The sequence below is a fragment of the Hippopotamus amphibius genome, chromosome 1 (assembly GCF_030028045.1).
Source record: "Hippopotamus amphibius kiboko isolate mHipAmp2 chromosome 1, mHipAmp2.hap2, whole genome shotgun sequence".
Taxonomy (NCBI): Eukaryota; Metazoa; Chordata; class Mammalia; order Artiodactyla; family Hippopotamidae; genus Hippopotamus; species Hippopotamus amphibius.
In genome coordinates this window covers 44,502,936-44,521,334 of record NC_080186.1, presented here as the reverse complement: position 1 = coordinate 44,521,334, position 18,399 = coordinate 44,502,936, and the positions used below count along the sequence as shown (strand labels likewise).

At 45.1% G+C, this 18,399-nt stretch overlaps 1 protein-coding gene across 8 annotated transcripts in view; it reads left to right on the top strand.

Annotated features, from left to right (window-relative positions):
• LRP8 (LDL receptor related protein 8) overlaps positions 1-15,712 on the top strand; it is a 76,033-nt gene extending 60,321 nt beyond the window's left edge. For 7 of the 8 annotated variants that reach the window (XM_057711200.1, XM_057711191.1, XM_057711176.1 and 4 more), the window contains 9 exons: positions 375-493; positions 748-887; positions 2,302-2,443; positions 3,394-3,546; positions 4,742-4,966; positions 6,952-7,020; positions 10,595-10,767; positions 11,728-11,904; positions 14,204-15,712. In XM_057711200.1, coding sequence (XP_057567183.1) covers positions 375-493; positions 748-887; positions 2,302-2,443; positions 3,394-3,546; positions 4,742-4,966; positions 6,952-7,020; positions 10,595-10,767; positions 11,728-11,904; positions 14,204-14,242 — 1,237 coding nt within the window. In that variant the 3' untranslated portion in view covers positions 14,243-15,712. The remainder of the gene's footprint in view (positions 1-374; positions 494-747; positions 888-2,301; positions 2,444-3,393; positions 3,547-4,741; positions 4,967-6,951; positions 7,021-10,594; positions 10,768-11,727; positions 11,905-14,203) is intronic. The other variant, XM_057711181.1, reaches the window with a different exon arrangement.
• Positions 15,713-18,399: the final 2,687 nt, after the last annotated feature.

The window sequence follows — 18,399 nt, the reverse complement described above, 5'->3', positions numbered from 1 at the left end:
GCGTTCTAGCTGTGTGACCTTGGCTAGGTTATCCGCTTTCTCCTCTGTCCACCAGGAAAGTAAGAGAGGGGTGACAGGGCCCTTCCCTTCCCGCTCTGGCTGGAGCTGCTGAAGCGGGAGAGATGGGCTCACAGGCTGTTCAGCCGAGGTCAGGTGAACTTGGGGAATACAGGCTTCTCCAGGCATTCGGAAGAGGTGAAGGCTAACGCACCTGCCAACTCTAAGGTTTGGTGGTTCCCGTGAACTTCAGAGGTCTTTCCAGTCCTCACTAAGCATAATCTTCAACATTCAGGGGGCCATTGAGCCCTTGTGATCCAGACCACCCCAATCATGTGCCCTGATAAGAAGCCCAGTTGGGTTCTTCTGTCTTCTAGGTTCATGTACTGGTCTGACTGGGGGTACCAGGCCAAGATCGAGAAGTCTGGGCTCAACGGTGTGGACCGGCAGACAGTGGTGTCAGACAGTATCGAATGGCCCAACGGAATCACCCTGGGTGAGCCCTGCCTTCCCTGGATGAGGGGCCTGTTCTGGCGCCTGGTGCTGACCACTGCCTGGAGCCCCATGTGTCTTGTTTCTGTGTCCCCTCATAGAGCCAGTGCCTATGTTTCCTGATGTTTGCCCTGGGCTGGCCTCCTTCTGAGGAGGTGCCCTGGACGCGTGGGCAGGGAAAGGGCACAGAGGAGCAGAGATCCAGCCTGTGGTCCCAGGCTCACGACCTGATCCCCTTGTCCCTTTTTCCTCCCCAAGATTTGCTGAACCAGCGCCTGTACTGGGTGGACTCCAAACTGCACCAGCTGTCCAGCATTGACTGCAATGGAGGCAACAGGAAGACGCTGATCTCCTCCCCTGACTTCCTGAGCCACCCTTTTGGGATAGCTGTGTTTGAGGTGAGCTCCGTGAGGGAAGGCATGGCCCCATCAGGATGGTGGCGCCTAGGAAAGGCTGTTCAAATAGGATGACTCCCTGAGACTCGCCCAAGTGGAAACAAAGGGACAGGGAAGCTGACTGGCTTGTTTGTACACAATACGTGAGCTGCCTGCAGACAGAGGCTTGCAGCCTGTTGTCCACCTGGCAGCCTTTCCTGTGTTCCCTCCCCAAGGCCCCTCCCTCAGAGCACTTCTCATAGGTAAGTAGCTAGACCATATACCCGCAGCATCCAGCACTGCACCCACATATACAGAAGGAAGCCAATAAAGGAAGGGAAAGGAAGACACATTTCCTTCGTATCACTTACTATTGGAAATGGCCTGAGAGATGCTGTTCCGTTCAGCACACTCTTACTGGCCTGTGCTGGACCCTGGGGTCGTAGAAGTGAATCAGACATCATCCCAGTCCTCAGGAAGCTCACAGGAGGGTGAAGAGTCAAGACCCTCCTGTGTTCTGACCCTAACAACCTCTCTCCTCGGGGAATAAGGAAGCCAGAACCAACTGAGTTCTTGCACACGCATCCCTCGTCCCCAAAACTAACTCTGCCACCAAGGGGAGGGAAAGCAAGGGCACCGTGGCCTGTGGTGGGCTTTGGCAATATTCGCTTGGAGTGACATCACCCAGCACAGCTCAGAAATTGTGGGCAAAACTCCACCTCCCAAGTCCAGCCTCTGCTTCAGAAGACAGATGTGTTCAGACACGTGTTTGTGCTTGTGCGTATAGGTGGCGTGTGTGTGCATGTGCGTGTGTGTACATAAATGTGTCTGTTTAAAACTGTGCGTTCCTGTATGTGCTAGTGCTTGTGAGTGTAAATACGTACACCAATACTTAGGCAAGTTCATTGTAGGTACAAGTATGCCTTTGAGTGTGTAGATGAGCGTGTGGGTGTGTGTCTAGATCTCTGCACGAGGCTGCACGGTTGTACCTATAAATGTGCATTTGCCTACAGACGCACATCTAGGCTCGTGTGCACTCACCATCGGGTGCGTATGCGTGTCTACCCAGAGGCTGTAGGAGGCCCCATAGGGACAGTGATCACTAGATCACACATCCTCTCCAATCTTGGTCCCAGGCCCCAGTAACGGAAGCAGCTATAGAGACCCAACCATGGTTTCCGCTGAACTCTCGGGAGCAGGCCTAGCTCAGCATTAACGAGCAGCCTTCAGGCCAAAGCACTGAATAACCCTCTGAGACTGAAGGGAACCAGAGCACATGCCACAGATCAGAGCTGAGAGTCGCACTGTGAATCTGTGGACAGGAGAGCTCAGGGGGGATGCCAGAGCAGCTCTTGTGACTATGGTTTGGGGCTGAGCCCAGATTGAGGTCATGGGTTTAGGCTCTAGGCCTCCCATCCTTTGTATCTATACCCCACAGGACAAGGTGTTCTGGACAGACCTGGAGAATGAGGCTATTTTCAGTGCAAATCGGCTCAATGGCCTGGAAATCTCTGTCCTAGCTGAGAACCTCAATAACCCACATGACATTGTCATCTTCCACGAGCTGAAGCAGCCAAGAGGTGAGCCTTCCCGAGTCCCAGGTCCCCTGCCTGCGTCCTCTCCCTCTGTATTCACATTCATGTCACGTCTCAGCATCCCCAGAAGTAGTGGCAACAGTCGCGCTCTCTGGTGGACTGCTTTGCTGTCACATGTTTTATTTCATTTTGCCTCAAGCTCTTGGTGAACTAAGGCTGGGTAGAAATAAGTAAATATATAAATGTCCCATTTTTGCCAGTCTTACAAAGTATAGATATTACTATTCTCATTTAACAGCTAAGGAAAATGTAGAGGTAAAATAATGTTAGCAGGTGGTAGAGCTAAAGCCTAAACTGAGGTCTGTCTGATTCTAGAGCTCCTTCTGCCATCAAGAAGCACATTGCTTCTCATTTGTTATTTGTTCGTACTTTGCAGTGGTATAAACTAATGTATCCTAGGGCCATCAGTAAGTCAGCTTGCTGGTTGGGAACAGAAGCCAGGAATCCTACAATTAGGTTGTCCCCTCTTCTGTCACTCATTCTAACTGTGATGGGAAGGGTGAAGGTGGGAAAGCAAAAAGAGGTAAGGAGATAAGGTCAGTGCCTGATTCTAGATCTAGAAATTTAAATAAGAAAGAGATATGGCATGTGGCCTTGGGAGAAAAAAAACATGGACTTTGGAGTCCAACAGACCTCAATTTAAATTGTCTCCAAAATTACTAGAGGTATAGCTTTGACAAGTTGGTTCTCTTTGAGCCACAGTCTTTTACCTGTTAATCTGGGCATAACACCCACCCTCAGAGTTGTCATCAGCATGAAATGAAAGTGTGGGGATAAAACAGCAGGTGCAGTGATGAAAGGTGCCCAATAAAGGTAGCAGAGAAAGCGTTTTGATTTAGCCAAGTGGGAAGGGCCTCGTCCCTGGGAGGAGGGAGAACTTGGCACATCCTGTCTGTGCCCCAGCACTCTCTTCCCATCTCTCTCCATGTCATTAGCTGCGGATGCCTGCGAGCTGAGTGCCCAGCCCAATGGAGGCTGTGAGTACCTGTGCCTTCCTGCTCCTCAGATCTCCAGCCACTCCCCCAAGTACACCTGTGCCTGTCCTGACACAATGTGGCTGGGCCCTGACATGAAGAAGTGCTACCAAGGTGAGCAGAGCTACCGGGCGGGATGGCCCCTGGCAATGCCAGACCCCATCTGCTGAAATCTTCCTTGACTTCTGGAAAACCATGAGCTCCTGGTTTTCTTCCATCTTCACTGAATACTTGTTGCCTTTGTAGGCTCTTCTTCTTTACCTGCCTTGAATGCTGGTGTCCCGTAGGGTCCTGACAAGGCTTTCTCTTCTCACTCCCAAGAAGAATGCACGTATACATACAACACTCTAAACTCAGGTTCAGGGGAATCTGGAACCCCTTGAAGACCTCAAATTAAGAAGCCTTGATCCCCATGGCTTCGATTACCATTTATATGCAGGTGACTGTGATCTTGCCTGTTTCTCGCCCGGAACTTAACACGCTACCTAGCAGCCCTTTTGTGATATGATTGGGACTAACAGTCAGTTAATACTTCAACCATATAAAAAAATTTTTTTTTTAATTTATTGGCTGCGTTGGGTCTTTGCTGCTGTGCGAAGGCTTTCTCTAGTTGCAGAGAGTAGGGGCTACTCTTCATTGTGGTGCGCGGGCTTCTCAGTGCAGTGGCTTCTCTTGTTCAGAGCACGGGCTCTAGGTGCATGGGCTTCAGTAGTTGTGGTGCATGGGCTCAGTAGTTGTGGCTCATGGGCTTAGTTGCTCCACAGCATGTGGGATCTTCCTGGAGTAGGGATCGAACCTGTGTCCCCTGCACTGGCAGGCGGATTCTCAACCACTGCGCCACCAGGGAAGTTCCTTCAACCATATAAATTTATATCCATCTCCCAGTCTTGATGAAGGAACGAGGCCTTTTGTTTCAGCATAAATCTGCAGCATTCATGATTTCCAGGTTCGATTGTTTAAAGTGGAGTGAGAATTTGAACCTAATAGTGTAACAGTAGACATGCAAAATCCTTCTAGAATTATATAGTTTCCACTTCTCTCGGTCTTTTGTAAGTGGTCTTGCCCACACCTAATTCTGCAGCATTGTCTTAATGACTCATCTTTATCAAATCAAAGTGCAGTGTAAACACCGACAAGATGCTTGGCATTCAGCTAAAGTAAAAACTATAGCCCATTCCGGAGGATTAGGGAAGGCGTTTGAGTGGAGCCATGAGGATGAGTTCATAAGTATCTTCATCGAGACAATAATTTAGGCACTAAAACAGCAAAATTCTTTATCCAAGTGACCATCATGATATTTCCCCTTCAGCACCTCAATCTACCTCAACCACGATGTTAGCCTCTACCACAACGAGGACAGTAGCCGACACCACCAGAGCCCCTGGGACCACCGTCCACAGCCCCACCTACCAGAACTACAGCACAGAGACACCGAGCCTGGCAGCTGCAGCTCCAAGCTCAGTTAGTGTTCCCAGGGCTCCCAGCATCAGCCCGACGACCCCAAGCCCTGCAACCAGCAACCACTCCCAGCACTGTAAGGAAATGAGTTCTGCACTCTTTCATGACATGGGAGGGTCCTAGGGAAGCCAGGATGGGGGGATCTGTGGGAAGAAGAGACATACTGGCTATCTACAAGGAGGAAGCGGGGGCAGGGGTTAGAGTGCCAACCTGCAATTTAGGGGCCATAGGTTCTCCTACCTCATAGAGAGTCTTGAGGGAAGCTACTTCCTGTCTCGAGCCTCAGTTTCCTCACCTGCAATGTAGGATAATAATAACCCTTCCCCTACTGCTTCACAAGATTGCCATGAGAGAGGCATCCGTGTAAACAGACGTGCTCACGCACACAGCCTCTGCCAACTCTGGTAGTGTGTCTGTGTCACACGTCACTGACGTGTATGAGGGAAGGTCTGTCAGATTGGGAAATTTCAAATGCCCTGATCTCAGTTCTCAGCACCCTCGGTAGGTTCCCCAGACAGTAATATCCACAACTATGCTCTGTTCATGCCTCTCTGCAAACCCTGGGATGAAAACAATTAAGTTCACCACGTATTAAATCATTGGGAGCATTAATTGTCACCGCTAGAAATGTTCTACCTCATTAACCAGCAAATACCTTTTAAACTGAGTTACCTGCTAGGGGGAGTTCATTTAAGAGAATAAACTATCTTTTAAATTTCTTCCCGTATGTACATGGCCCAGAAACTAAGCAGCGTGGCAGCACCTTTCTAATTGGGCCCATCTTGCCAGCAGAAGCTGGATTTTCAGAGTTGAGCGCTTACCCTGGAGTTCAGAGAGGCAGGTGGGACACGTGTGAGGTCCAGTTCTTCTCACCTGGGCAGAGCCTCTGACCAGGGGCGTCTTTCTGGGTCCCCCCGCTGGCTTCATCATGCTCTAGGCTTTAATATCACTGCCCGTGTTTGCTCAGGTCCCGAAGGGAGAGGAGAGCAGCATTTCCACAAGCAGTGCAGCTCTTTTCTCCCCTAAATACTTGGGTTCCCTTAGAGTAGCTTGGAGAATCAGACACACTAAGAGGATGGCATTTGGGGCCATTGCCAGGGGACAATCATCTCCTCTCTTGGAGCAAACGTAGGTGACAGCTCCTCTTCACACCTCAGAGGGCTGTCACAAGGATCCACTTTTTTAAACTAAAACATTTTGTACAGATGTTATAATGAAGATGAGTGTAAGAGTGAAAAAGATGGCACAGCCTATTTTTAAAACTATATAGTACAATTTCCAAGCGCTTTTCAGTTTAGAATGTGCTTTTATCTACCCTATTCAGGCCTCACAGCAACCCCTACCCCACTCTCTGCCCGCTTTGAACTAGGTAAGGCTGTGCCAGGCACTGTGCTAAGTAAGCATTTTACATGAATCATCTCATTTAATCTTCACAATATCCCTAGGAAGTAGGTAACTATCCCCATTTTAAAGATATATAATATTTACAATATATAAAAAACTTGCCCAAGGCCACAAAAGTAGAAAGTAGTAGAGCCAGGATTTGAACCCTAGAAGTCTGACCCAGGAGCCTGTGCTCTGGATTCCACTAAGCTATACTGCATCTCATTTTAATTACTCATTAAAAATAAACTGATAATTCAGGTATACAGACAGACCACCAGAAATAGGAGAGACAAAGCAACAGATACTGGCTGAGAAAGGCAATTGCCCCAAGCAGTCAACAACATAAAGACCTAAGGGCCCAGCCCCAAGCTTCCTACCATTCAAATACTGTGGAAAGGGTAGGGAATTTAGGTCACAAGTCCTGAGTTTGAATCCCAGCTCTGCCACTTCTCTTTGAGTCCCCCAAACCCCAGTAAGACTCAGTTTCATCATCTGTGAAATGGAGATGACCTCTGCCCTGATAAGATCTGGAAAGACTACATTATTAAAGATTAGCCAGGATTATCATTTTAGAACGGGGGCAGGAAGCAGTTGGGTAGTTTTTACTGCTTGAGGCCAGCAAGGACTTGGACGTAAGTGATGGAGCAGTATTCTGCAAATGTCTGTGTTTTGCAGATGGGAATGAAGGTGGCAAAATGGGCTCAACAGTCACCGCTGCTGTCATCGGGATCGTCGTGCCCATGGGTGAGTGTGGCCCCGAGTCTCTGGGGAGAACAGAAGGACCCTGCCCAGGGTCTGGGGAAAAGCACTAGAAGAACAGAACACTTAACACACTGACCTCTCATTGACTTTTTCTGCCCTGGCAGCCTTCCTGCTCACCTGCCAGTCCTGATTTAGCTTGGTTTCTTAGCTTGGCGTACAAGGCTCTTCAGGACCTGGCCCCAGACAGCTATCCAGATATTCTTACCCCCCCTGCCCCCCCAGTACCCCTCACTGACACTCTACACACCAGCCATGCGAAGGCAGACTGTAGGCTCCATGGGGACAGGCCTGGTGTCTCTCTTGCTCACCGCTCTCCCAGCTCCTAGCAGTGTCTGGCACATGAGAGGAAATAAAATATTTGTTGAATTAATGAGTTGAAAAAAATAATAAACCTAAAAAAATGAGTAGAGCTGCCTGCCATTCCTTTAATAGATCATGCTATCTTGCTTTCTTTCTGTTTGGTCTTCAACAAACATTTATCAAGCAGCTACGGTGTACCAGATTCTGTGATAAGGGAGGGAAGGTGGTTAAAAATAAGTAAGACATGGTTCTTGTCCTCCAAAAGTTTATAGACTTGTCAGAGAGACACACACAACATGGATAATCTGATTCTGACATGGTAAGTCCTAGAACGAAGCCATGTGCAGTTCAGTAGAAGTGCCGAGGAGGCACTCATCTTGGAATTGGGAGAGAAGGGAAGCAGGCAGGGGAGGGTTCCTAGTGGAAATGATATTGGAGCCAAATCACCCAAGTGAAGAAGGATCAAGAGCAACCCGAGCAAGTGAAGACAGCATGAGCAGAGCCGGGAATGAGAGATGGCATGAGAGGGCGGGAGCGGGGTGGGTTTGGAATATGGCCAGAATATAACATTTGGTTAAACCTCACAGAGCCCCATGGGGCTGATTCATTCTCACTTACCTTGATATTCGCTTAGTATCCTGCACATCCTGTCTTTCATACTGGTCTCTTCTCTTGGTCAGATCTTTAAATTGCAATTGTCCATTCATAGGTCTCTCTCCCTTACTTGCCCATGAGTACCTCAAGGATAAGGACTTTGCCCTTTTATCCTGGGACTCCCCAATGTGGTGGTGAGTTAGTGAGTGAATGTTGTAAAAGCTTCAACACCATGCAAGGGACTGTGCAAGGCGCCAAGGATCCAGGGAAGAAAAAGATAAAAGATTTTAAGAGCTTTCAGTCTTTAATCAGACTTAATCATAAAAAAGGTGATACAAGAGAGGTGTTACTGCATGTTATAAGGTGCTATAATGGAGGCACGACGCTCTGTGGAGGAGAGGGAGTGACATTTCTAAAGAAGGTGGCATTTGAATTGGCCCTGAAAGGCTTTATCAGTAAAGATGATGGTGAGACTATTCCAGGCTCATTTTGATTGGAGTGAAAGAGAAATGAACTCCTTTCCTGCCATCCTCTGCTCTATTGAAGGGCATGTACATGCTGTTTCCCTGATGTAACCTGCCCTAATATGATCATTATTTTAAATTTCCGCTAATCTGAGGGGTGAAAGATGAATATTCTTTCCCTGATGTTTCCCTGTGAGGTAGAGTATCTTTTCATTAGCTTATTGGCCATTTACATTTCATCCTTTATGAATTGCCTATTCACAGTCTTTTCTTATTTTTCTAGTGGTTCCTTGTCTTATTCTTACTTATTTGTAGAAAGATTTATATGTAACTAATATTAAACCTTTGTAATATATGCTACAAATCATTTCTCCCATACTGCCACTTGATTTTTAAAATTTGTTTTTGGTGTCTTTTGCCATGCATGAATTTAAAATTTTTAAGAATCAGATCTGTTAATCTCCTACTTTATGACTTTCAGGTTTTGTGTCTTGCTTAGGAAGGTCTGCCTCATTCTAAATTATTAAAATATCTATATATATTTTTTCTACTATTTTAAGCATTTTTTAGTATTTAATTATTAATCCATTTAGAATTTAGAGTACAGCATAAGGTAGGGATTTAACTCTTTTTTTTCTACATGCCTGTCTCGTTTTCACAAGACCGTTATTGAATAGTCCGTCTTTTCCTTCTGACTTGAATTATCATCTTTATTGTAAACTATATGCCTATATACACTTTGATCTGCTTCTAGGCTGTTTATTCTCCACGAGTTCCTATATGCTATTCCTATATACTAGAAGCACAGCTTTATGATATATTTTAATGTCTAATAGGGCAATGTTATCATTGGAAGATTTTCTTAGCTATTTTTATTCAGTTTCTTCTCTAAGTGAACTTTAGAATCATCTTGTTAATTCTATAAAAATTGTGATGGAATCTTATGCTTTGGGTATATAAGTTGGTGTGGGGAGAATTTACATTTTTCAGCATTGAACTTTCCCATCGAGGAACATGACATTTCTCTCTCTTTCTTTGAGCCTTCGTTTATGGCCTTCAGTAGAATTGTATAGATCACGTAGGACTTGCACATTCCTTATTGGGTTATCCCAAGTATTTGTAGTTTTTTGTTGGGCTATTATGAATGTGTTCTTATTCCATCCATTTTCTAATTGGTTATTGCTGATTAATAAGAAAGCTATTGATTTTTTATGTTGATTCTTGATGAACTAAAATTATTTCTAGTAGTTTTTCATCTGCTTTTCTAAGATTTTCCAAACATACAATATCTGTTACTGACAGTTTGGTTTCTCACTTCCCCATGTGTGCCCTTCAATTCTTTATTTGGTCTACTGCATAGCTAGATCTCTGGGACAACAAATACTAGCAGTGATAGTAGGCATCCTTGCCCTGTTCCTGTCTTTATGGGTATCAATTATTATTGATTACTGTAATCTTACCAAACTAGAAACCCCCTCTGTAGCATCCTGGATAACTATCACCCATCCTCCACTTGAACACCCAGGGTGATTATTTACTATCTTATGAAGCTGCTTACCCCATTTGCATCCAGCTCTATTTGAGAACTTCCTCCTTTACTCATTAATATATCCATTTATTTTAACTCAGAGCCTATGTTTCCCTGCTGTGTCCCCTTCTAGAGATGCTCCTCTTCTTGCAGAGCCCCAGCTTTGGAAGGAAGCACCCCACCCCACCCTCCAGTTTGGGGGAGAGAGTGATTTTCTTAGAGAAATCCAGGGAAGCGGCAGCATTTGGGCAAGAGTGTGGTGAAGAAATTCACTCATTCACTCAGCTTGTTATTGAGCACCCACTCAGTGCTGGGCACTGTGCGCAGACAGAGAAAGAAGACACAGTCCCTGCCCTCAAGGAGCTCAGTCTAGTTGGGGGTACACATATATAAGGTACGACACTGTGGTCTGGGAACACAGGTGAGGGAACAACTGACTGTACCCTGAGAGGTTGAGAAAGACTTCACATTTGAGCTGGATCTTGACGGATGAGTAGTTAATGAAGGAAGAGCTTGGATAAGGGCTCCCCAGCAGCAGAAAAAGAACATGCAGAAATAGAGCCTGAGGAACAAGGGCAGTCAAGTTGGAGAGGTGGCAAGAAATGCTCTTACGTCTGGGCGATAGGCTGGAGCCTGCTGGAGGTCCATTGTAACATGTCTCTTCCTCCAGTGGTCATAGCCCTGCTGTGCATGAGTGGCTACCTGATCTGGAGAAACTGGAAGCGGAAGAACACCAAAAGCATGAATTTCGACAACCCCGTGTACAGGAAAACAACAGAGGAAGAGGATGAGGATGAGCTCCACATAGGCAGGACTGCTCAGATTGGCCATGTCTATCCAGCAGTAAGTGTTCCTTGCTGGAAGAATTCCTTCCTTCCTTTCCTCCCTTCTTTCCTTCCCTTCCTTCCTTCTCTCCCTCCTTCCCTCCCTCCCTTCCTCCTTCAGACGTTTTTCAAGAACCTAACATGTGCCAGGCATTGTTCTAGGCCCTGGGGACACAGAGATGCTGGGGTAGGTGGTTGGGGTAGAAGGGTATCAGGACCACCTGTACCTAAAGGCTCTTGCTGGAGTAAAAAGGCCTCTTTGTGCTAAGTTTTCATAACCTTTGGCCTAGAAAGGTAACTGTGGCCATTCAGTTCAAACGTATTAATTTCAGTGAACACTGTATGCCAGTTATGTGCCAAGTACCACATTGGTCACCAAGTGTTCAAAAGTAAAAAAGGGATGTACTTGCTCCCAGGGAGCTGGTGGGGGAGTTAGAACAGCTGTGTGCTACGTGCCATGGTAGAAGCTCAGGGGTCCCCTCTTCTAGGAAGCTTTCCCTGGTTTCTTTGTTCTCCCATTGCCTCCCTCCCTCACTGCACCTGTCACGCTATAGTCTACTTGTCTTCTTACTCATTGGTCTCCTCGTTAGACCATGAGCTCCTTGAGGGCAGGATTGTCTGATTAATGTTTCCCTGGTGCCTAGTGCAGCATAGCTGGCTCCCAGTAACTATTTGTTGAACCAATGCTATGGAACCATCAACAAAGGAGCTGTTAATTCTGTTTGGGAAGTCAGGCAAGAATGCCTCACAGAGGAGGTGACAGATGAACTGTGTCCTTGAAACATTAATAGCAGTTTTCCACATAGAGGAGGAAAATGGCATTCCAGTAAGAAGCATGTGCAAAGGCTGAGAGGCACGACAGGGCATGGCTTATTGGGGAAGGAAGGACCACAAAGTGGCTGGAGCAGATATCATGGTTGTATAGCAGAGTCTGGGCTGAGTGTGACCTCATAGGTCATCCAGTCCATCCCCCTGTCAGGCGATCAGCAGCTTTGATCACCCACTGTGGGCAGAGCCCTGTCTTGGGGAGACCAGAGAACTGGAAGACCCAGCCCCTGCCCTCAAGGAGCTTTTTGTCTTGCCGGGGGAACCAAGGTCACAGCTGCACCAACTCCCGAAGAACCCTCTTTCCGAGCTGCCTGTCGTCAAGTGCAAGGTAGGGCAGTGCCACTCTGAGTCTGAGGGGCTGCTGAGTGAGGGCATGAACCAGGCAGGTGCAGCCAGTCCTAGAAGGCTTTCTGATTCTGGAAGGTTGTAAATTGTGAGCTGGGTGTCGGGGCAAAGAGGAAAGATGGGTTAGTTGCAGACCGAGGAAATGGCATGTGGAAGAAATGACTGCGTGTGGGGCAGGACAGACAGAACTGCTGCTGAAGCTAATTGTTCATGAAGGGGAGACGTGGGAGATGAGGTTGAGCAACTGGGGAGGGTTAGCAGATGGCCTTGAGGATCCTTTACCTCGGCCAGTCCAAGCAGACAGTTGCTTAACCAGTTTTTAAAGATCAGAGAGGGCACAGTGGAAGAAATGTTGAGCTCGGAGTAAGGAGATGACTCCCAGTTTCATTATTCCACAGCCCTGTGATCTCAGTCCCTTCTCTCTGCTCACTTTTATTTGTAAAATGGGAATAATAACCCCCATTCTCTCTGCTGCCTGAGTTTATGAAGTTTAAGCGAGATAGCACAGGTGAGAGTGCTTTGTGAGTTAGAAAGCCCTCTGCACATGTAAAGTGTCATTGTTTCCAGAGAAGGAAACAACTACTCAGGAGCTATTCCTGATGAATCTAAGGCCTGAAGAATAAGCTCCTGCCAGCTACAGAGAAGTAGAGTAGGAGAGTGAGGAAATGACATTTAGTAAGAACCTACCATATATCAGACACAACTATGTTTTACAAACATTTTCTTTAATCTGTACAGTAACCTATACAGTTGATATTTATTAGCCCCATTTTGCAGATGAGGAAACTGAGACTCAGAGAAATTGAATAACTTGCTTAGATCACAACTAAGAAGTGGCAGAACCAGGATTCCAACTCCTGTCTGTATGTACACAAAAGCCCATGCTCTTTCCACTACATCATGGGGTATGTAGCCTTGAAGCTGTGGAAATCAGTATTCTCAACAACCTGTTCTCTCCCCTGTCTCCTTCTCAGGTAGCTCCACCATCACTGCTGGGACCTGCCTTTGGCCTAGAGATCTGTCTTGGGGAGAGTGGGAGGGTAACAGACTAGAAGAAGATAGTCTAGTAGAGCACGGCCACGACATGCATGCAAAACCACAAATAATCCAAAGATGATTTGAAAGGCAGTGGAGTTACTTTATATTGTTTGTAGAACATCCAGAGATGGAAAATGCTAGTCTGGTTCTACCTTATGCAGGTTAGGTTGATTTAGAATACCCTGGACCCCGTGTGTGTTAGGTACTACGTTAAGCGCTCTTCATACGTAATCCCATTTGATTTCCCAACAACCCTATGAGGTAGGTCCTATTACTATCCCCATTTAACAGATGATGAAACTGAGGCTCAGAGAGGTGAAGTGGTTAGCCCCAATTCATATAGCTGTGAGAGAGATCTTGAAACAATGGGGTCTATCCAAAGGAGAGTATCCAGGAAATGGAAGAGTGGGACACAGGATTACATCAGGACCAGACGGGGGAAGCTAGATGTGTAGCCTCGAGAAGAAAACACTCAGAAGGAAGGGAAGGGAAGTCAAACTCTGAAAATTTCAAGGGTTGTCTGTGTAGAACTCTCTAAGAGAGAGAATCAGGGAACATCAGAAGATATAAAGAAGCAGATTTCCTGTCAATATATATAGGAAAGAATTTAAGTCCACTGTCCACAGTGGAATAGACTGGCTCAGGGGTTAGTGGGCTTACCATCTAGCGGTCAGCCATTTGTGGCAGAGGGAAGACTAGTGTCTGTCTACTGTTTAGAAAAGTCGAGGTGAGGGAAAGAGGGATTAAACTTAATCGACCTCCATTGCCTTCCAATTCTGTGTAATTAGTTGGGAGGGGTGCAGCCGATTACCTTCCTGACTGTGAGTAGCGTGCTAGAGACAAGTCGCTGATGGCCTGGGATTAAACATTTGCCAAAGCTAACCCACTGAAGTTGAGCAAACCTAAAATCCTGTAAGGGAGGATGGAGAAAGTTTAGATCTCTGCAGCCCTCCTCTTCACAGAGGCAGAACAGAATGACGAAAAAAAGCTACAGCTCTGGATTCATACAGATCTGGGTTCAGACTGAGTTCACCCACTTGCTGTGTGATCCAGGACAAATGCTGTTTAAGCTCATTGAGTCTCAGTTTTCTCATCTGTAAAATAAATATGACACACCTGCTTCTAAGGTAGTTTGAAGAGTGTATGAGCTACTGCCTGTAAAGTAATAGAATTTCTGGTACCTGGTGATCCAGTAAATAGCTCCAATGGGTCTAATGATGATTTCTTTGCTTTGTCTCCCCCAGCGAGTGGCATTAAGCCTTGAAGATGATGGACTGCCCTGAGGATGGGACCACTCCCTTCGTGCCTCACGGAATTCAGTCCCATGCACTACACTCTGGATGGTGTATGCCTGGATGGAAGGGTTTCTGTACATGAGTCTGTGTGTCTGTGTGTGTGCGTGTGTAATTTTTTTAATTTATGTTGTGGAAAGGTAACCACAAAGTTATGATGAACTGCAAACATCCAAAGGATGTGAGAGTTTTTATATGTATAATGTTTTATACACTTTTTAACTGGTTGCACTACCCATGAGGAATTCATGGAATAGCTACTGCCGAGTGACTAACATGATGTACATAACCAAACGGGGCTGATGGTACAGTAGCTTACTCATCATTTAAAAATTATATTTACAGAGGGTATTTGGTTTGGGGGGGCTTTTTTAGGTTTCAGAGTTTTGTTTTTTTGTAAATAGAATGATTACGCTTTGTGGCTATCCATCAACATAAGTAAAAAAAAGAAAAAGAAAAAAACACTGCAACTCCTTCTCCCATTTAGATTATTTATTAACATATTTCAAAACCCATATTAGTTCTGTAGGTAATTTAGAGATGTGAGAGTATTTATTTTTGGTATGATTGGCCTACCACATGGACTCTGTGCATTTATGTTTATGTGTGTATGTAAGTGAGAGAGAAAAATCTGTAGAGAAGAGGCACACCTACGGCTGTTGTTCAGATACAGAAAGATAAATATATTTTAAAACAGTCCACAAGTAGGGCATCTGTAGTTTTCAGAGAAGCCTTTGGAAATCTGGATCAGAAAAGACATACCATGGTTTGTGCAAGCATGCAGCGGAAGAGGTAGATCTTTTCTGCCTCTGGCTATTCCTGGGACTCCAATCAGTCAGAAAAAGCCCTCAGCTCACCCGTGGCTGCTGTGGCTCTCACCTGGGCTTTCTCTTCTGTGGCTAAAGCCAGTATACAGACTTTGCACAGTACCCAGAGTTCCCATGAGCTCAGGTGAGAACATGCCTGAACCTCGGCTACTCCTTGTTTTAAAGTTCAGCATTTCAAGTAACTTCATTTTCCTTTAGGACACTGGGGTTGAATTCATTGTTTCCTCTGAAGCACACTGAGGGTACCATCCTTACTTATAGAGAGCTAAGTGGAGATGTTTCTAGAACAGCCCAAGTTTACTCTAGGGACTGGCTCAGGCACTGACCTCTGAGTATGGTCAGTGGGTTGAGGATAAGGACGGAGGAATAGGTTTTGTTACATCTCTATTTCTCCCTTCTTCGTACTCTCTACCATCTCCTTTAGGTGGAGAAAATAATTTGAAGTGATACATAGGTTTGTTACCATCATGTGTTCACATGGTTGAAACTAGTATTTGGCTTAAATCAGAAAAAGTGGCGAAACCTAAAGTCCTGTTTGAGGGGGAAATGGCGTACACAATACTATAGTATATTGGATATATATGTTCACACAGGGATTTGGTTTACTGCTTTGTAAATAAAAGGAAAAACTCTGGGTATATGTATAGATTTTTTTCATTGTGGACACTTACTTTGCTTTTCCTGGGCCTTGGGGGAGGCAGGGAGAAGTGCACTTTCTTTTTGTGGGGTCTACCATTGAAAAGATAATCCTACAGCCCCCGAAGGAATTCAGTCCCCATTGGCTCTCATCCAAGGTGTGGTTTTTTCTTAACTCTGCTGTTCTGCCACTTCACTCCCACTGGACAACCAGGGACAAAGTGTGACATGGAAGTGTTTGGCTTAAGTAGGAGCAGAGGACATGTATCTAACCTTTTAACATACCTGGAACTTGACACTTTTAAGCAAATTCCTCCCCTCCACTCCCCAGCTGCCCCTAACTCAATGAAGCTTGGATGTCTCACCAGCTTGATACTCCCTGAATTTCCAGGCAGACATTCCAGGGTTCTATCACCCTGTTCCTAGAACCTTTCTCTACGTCACTCCTGGTCTCCTATCTTCTGAGAAAATAACGGTGTTCTGGAGCCTGGGCACTAAGCTTTGCATAAACAAGCAGTTTCTTCATGATATACATGTGTTAATAGTCCCGAAACATTCATCGAGAGGGTGTATGCAATTGACCTAGAATGATCAATATCAAACAGAATTTTAAGAACAGGTGGCCACCTCCTATGGAGCTCAATAACTTACTACTGTTCTTTCAAGAATGGAAAGTAAAATTATTTTTGACTGAAGAAAAATGATGAAAGTGAAAAACACTGAAATTTATACAAAACAAGCAACCTTTTCTGTAACCTGCTTCCAAAGAAATAGAATTTCCTGGGGAACTGATGATAATGACTAATGCATAGTTTCTAAACTTTTAGTCAGATCTGACCTTCACAGAAAAAAATAATGAATGGAGTCAGGATGCTTCAGCCTGAGGTCTCGAAATGATGATGAAACACATGATGAGACATCCATGCTTCCTGAACATGCTATAACTGCAGTTTGGAAGAGGCAGTTATGGGAGAAACCTACAAAAAAATTGTGGAATACTCATATGTTGGATGGCAGTAAATAAGATGGACTCTGAGGAGTCAGGTCCATCCTTCCCTATTCTTGGAGGCATTTTGAGGTATAGCTGCACTTCTGTTGCCTTTTGCCCCTGCGTCGTCATATACCTATAGCTAATAATGGATCACAGAGTCATTGGACTATGGAGTTGGAAGGAAGCTTAAAAATAAGGTCTGAAGGGCAGAAAACTTATCAGACTTTTTTTATATATATAAAAGAAACTAGTCCCAGCCCTTTTCCTTGCTTTCCTTTTCCAGGAGACTACTTTGGGCTGCCCGAACATTGTATCAAACCTGCTTCCTGTCTTATGGCCTATCTTTCCGGTGGAATTTTGAAGGCACTGGCAGAAATGGCCTTCCAGATACGGGAAAACTAAAATTTTATTTATTTACTCTTGATAGCATGGTTACTTATAAAACAGATTGAGGTAAACTGTAACCTCAGAATGAGATCAGATTTAAATGTATAGCAATAAGTTCTACACGTCCCTCCAATTCTATGTGATTGCAATATGTATATTCATCCACTGAAACTATTTGCTAGGTACCCACTAAGTGCCAGGTACTACAGATATACAGGTCAACCAAACGCTTTCTGTCCCGATGGAACTCACAGTAGCAATTAGAGGAAGATATATGTGGAAACAAAATGGAATAGATTCTTTTTGGAGTACTATTAGGTTACAAAGGAGAGAGAGGTCATTTCTACCTGAGGAGATAAAGAATGGGGTCAAGAAAGGCATTCTAGGAAAAGTGACCCTAAGCTAAGTCTTAGAAATTAAGTAGGGGTGTCTAGGCTGCTTCAGGCAGAGGACACACTGAGCTAAGACACAGAAGCATGAAACAGCATGGAGATCTTAAGGAACTGCACGTAATTCACTGTAATGAGCAAAAGGCTCAAGGGAGACTTAGAAAGAAATGAGGCTGGATGGAAAGGCAGGTTCAACGTAAGCACTTTATAGAATACTTCTATTTAATTTCTGATTCAATTAATAAAACATTTCTTGGTCATTTATTGTGTATAAGGCACCAAGTGCATCATGGAAAATTAATCAGGATGTGTTGCCAGCACATTGCAGACATGACAGTCTTCACCCTCAATCTTTCCTGTGGCCGAAGGGAAACAGTGACTGCTTTTCATATATTTGAGTCGAAGTTTTTTGACATGGTCAATGAAGACTGATAAAAAGGCAGTGGGATGTTCACAGAAGTGTTCCATGTTGTCACGAGCCTCTGGGATTTTCTCAATGGTGAAAAAGAAAACTGGAAATTTTGAAGATGTGGAGTCTGCACAGGGAACCCCAAGCACTGTGCAGTTGGGTGCTAGTGAGAATGGGGCGAGGGCACAGGAACGTAAGCCTCTCTACCCCACTGCCTCACCCCTGCTGCACACTCATCATTTCACAGAATATAATGTTATCAGTTAAACGCTTCAGAGTAAATAATTTCTTTTCCTAGCAATGCATGAAGATAGAGTATCAGAATCTTCTCATACTATTTTTAGGGTATTGGGAATTTTCAAGATATGTAGAACTTAGAGGTGGAGGAATTACAGCTTCAAATTTTCAGTTATAAAAAATCAGCAAGCTTTGTTCATACAGGCTATGCACCATGTGCATAGTCAAGAATCAGGAGAAATCCTACATTTGCAAACACTTTGTGCTATAAC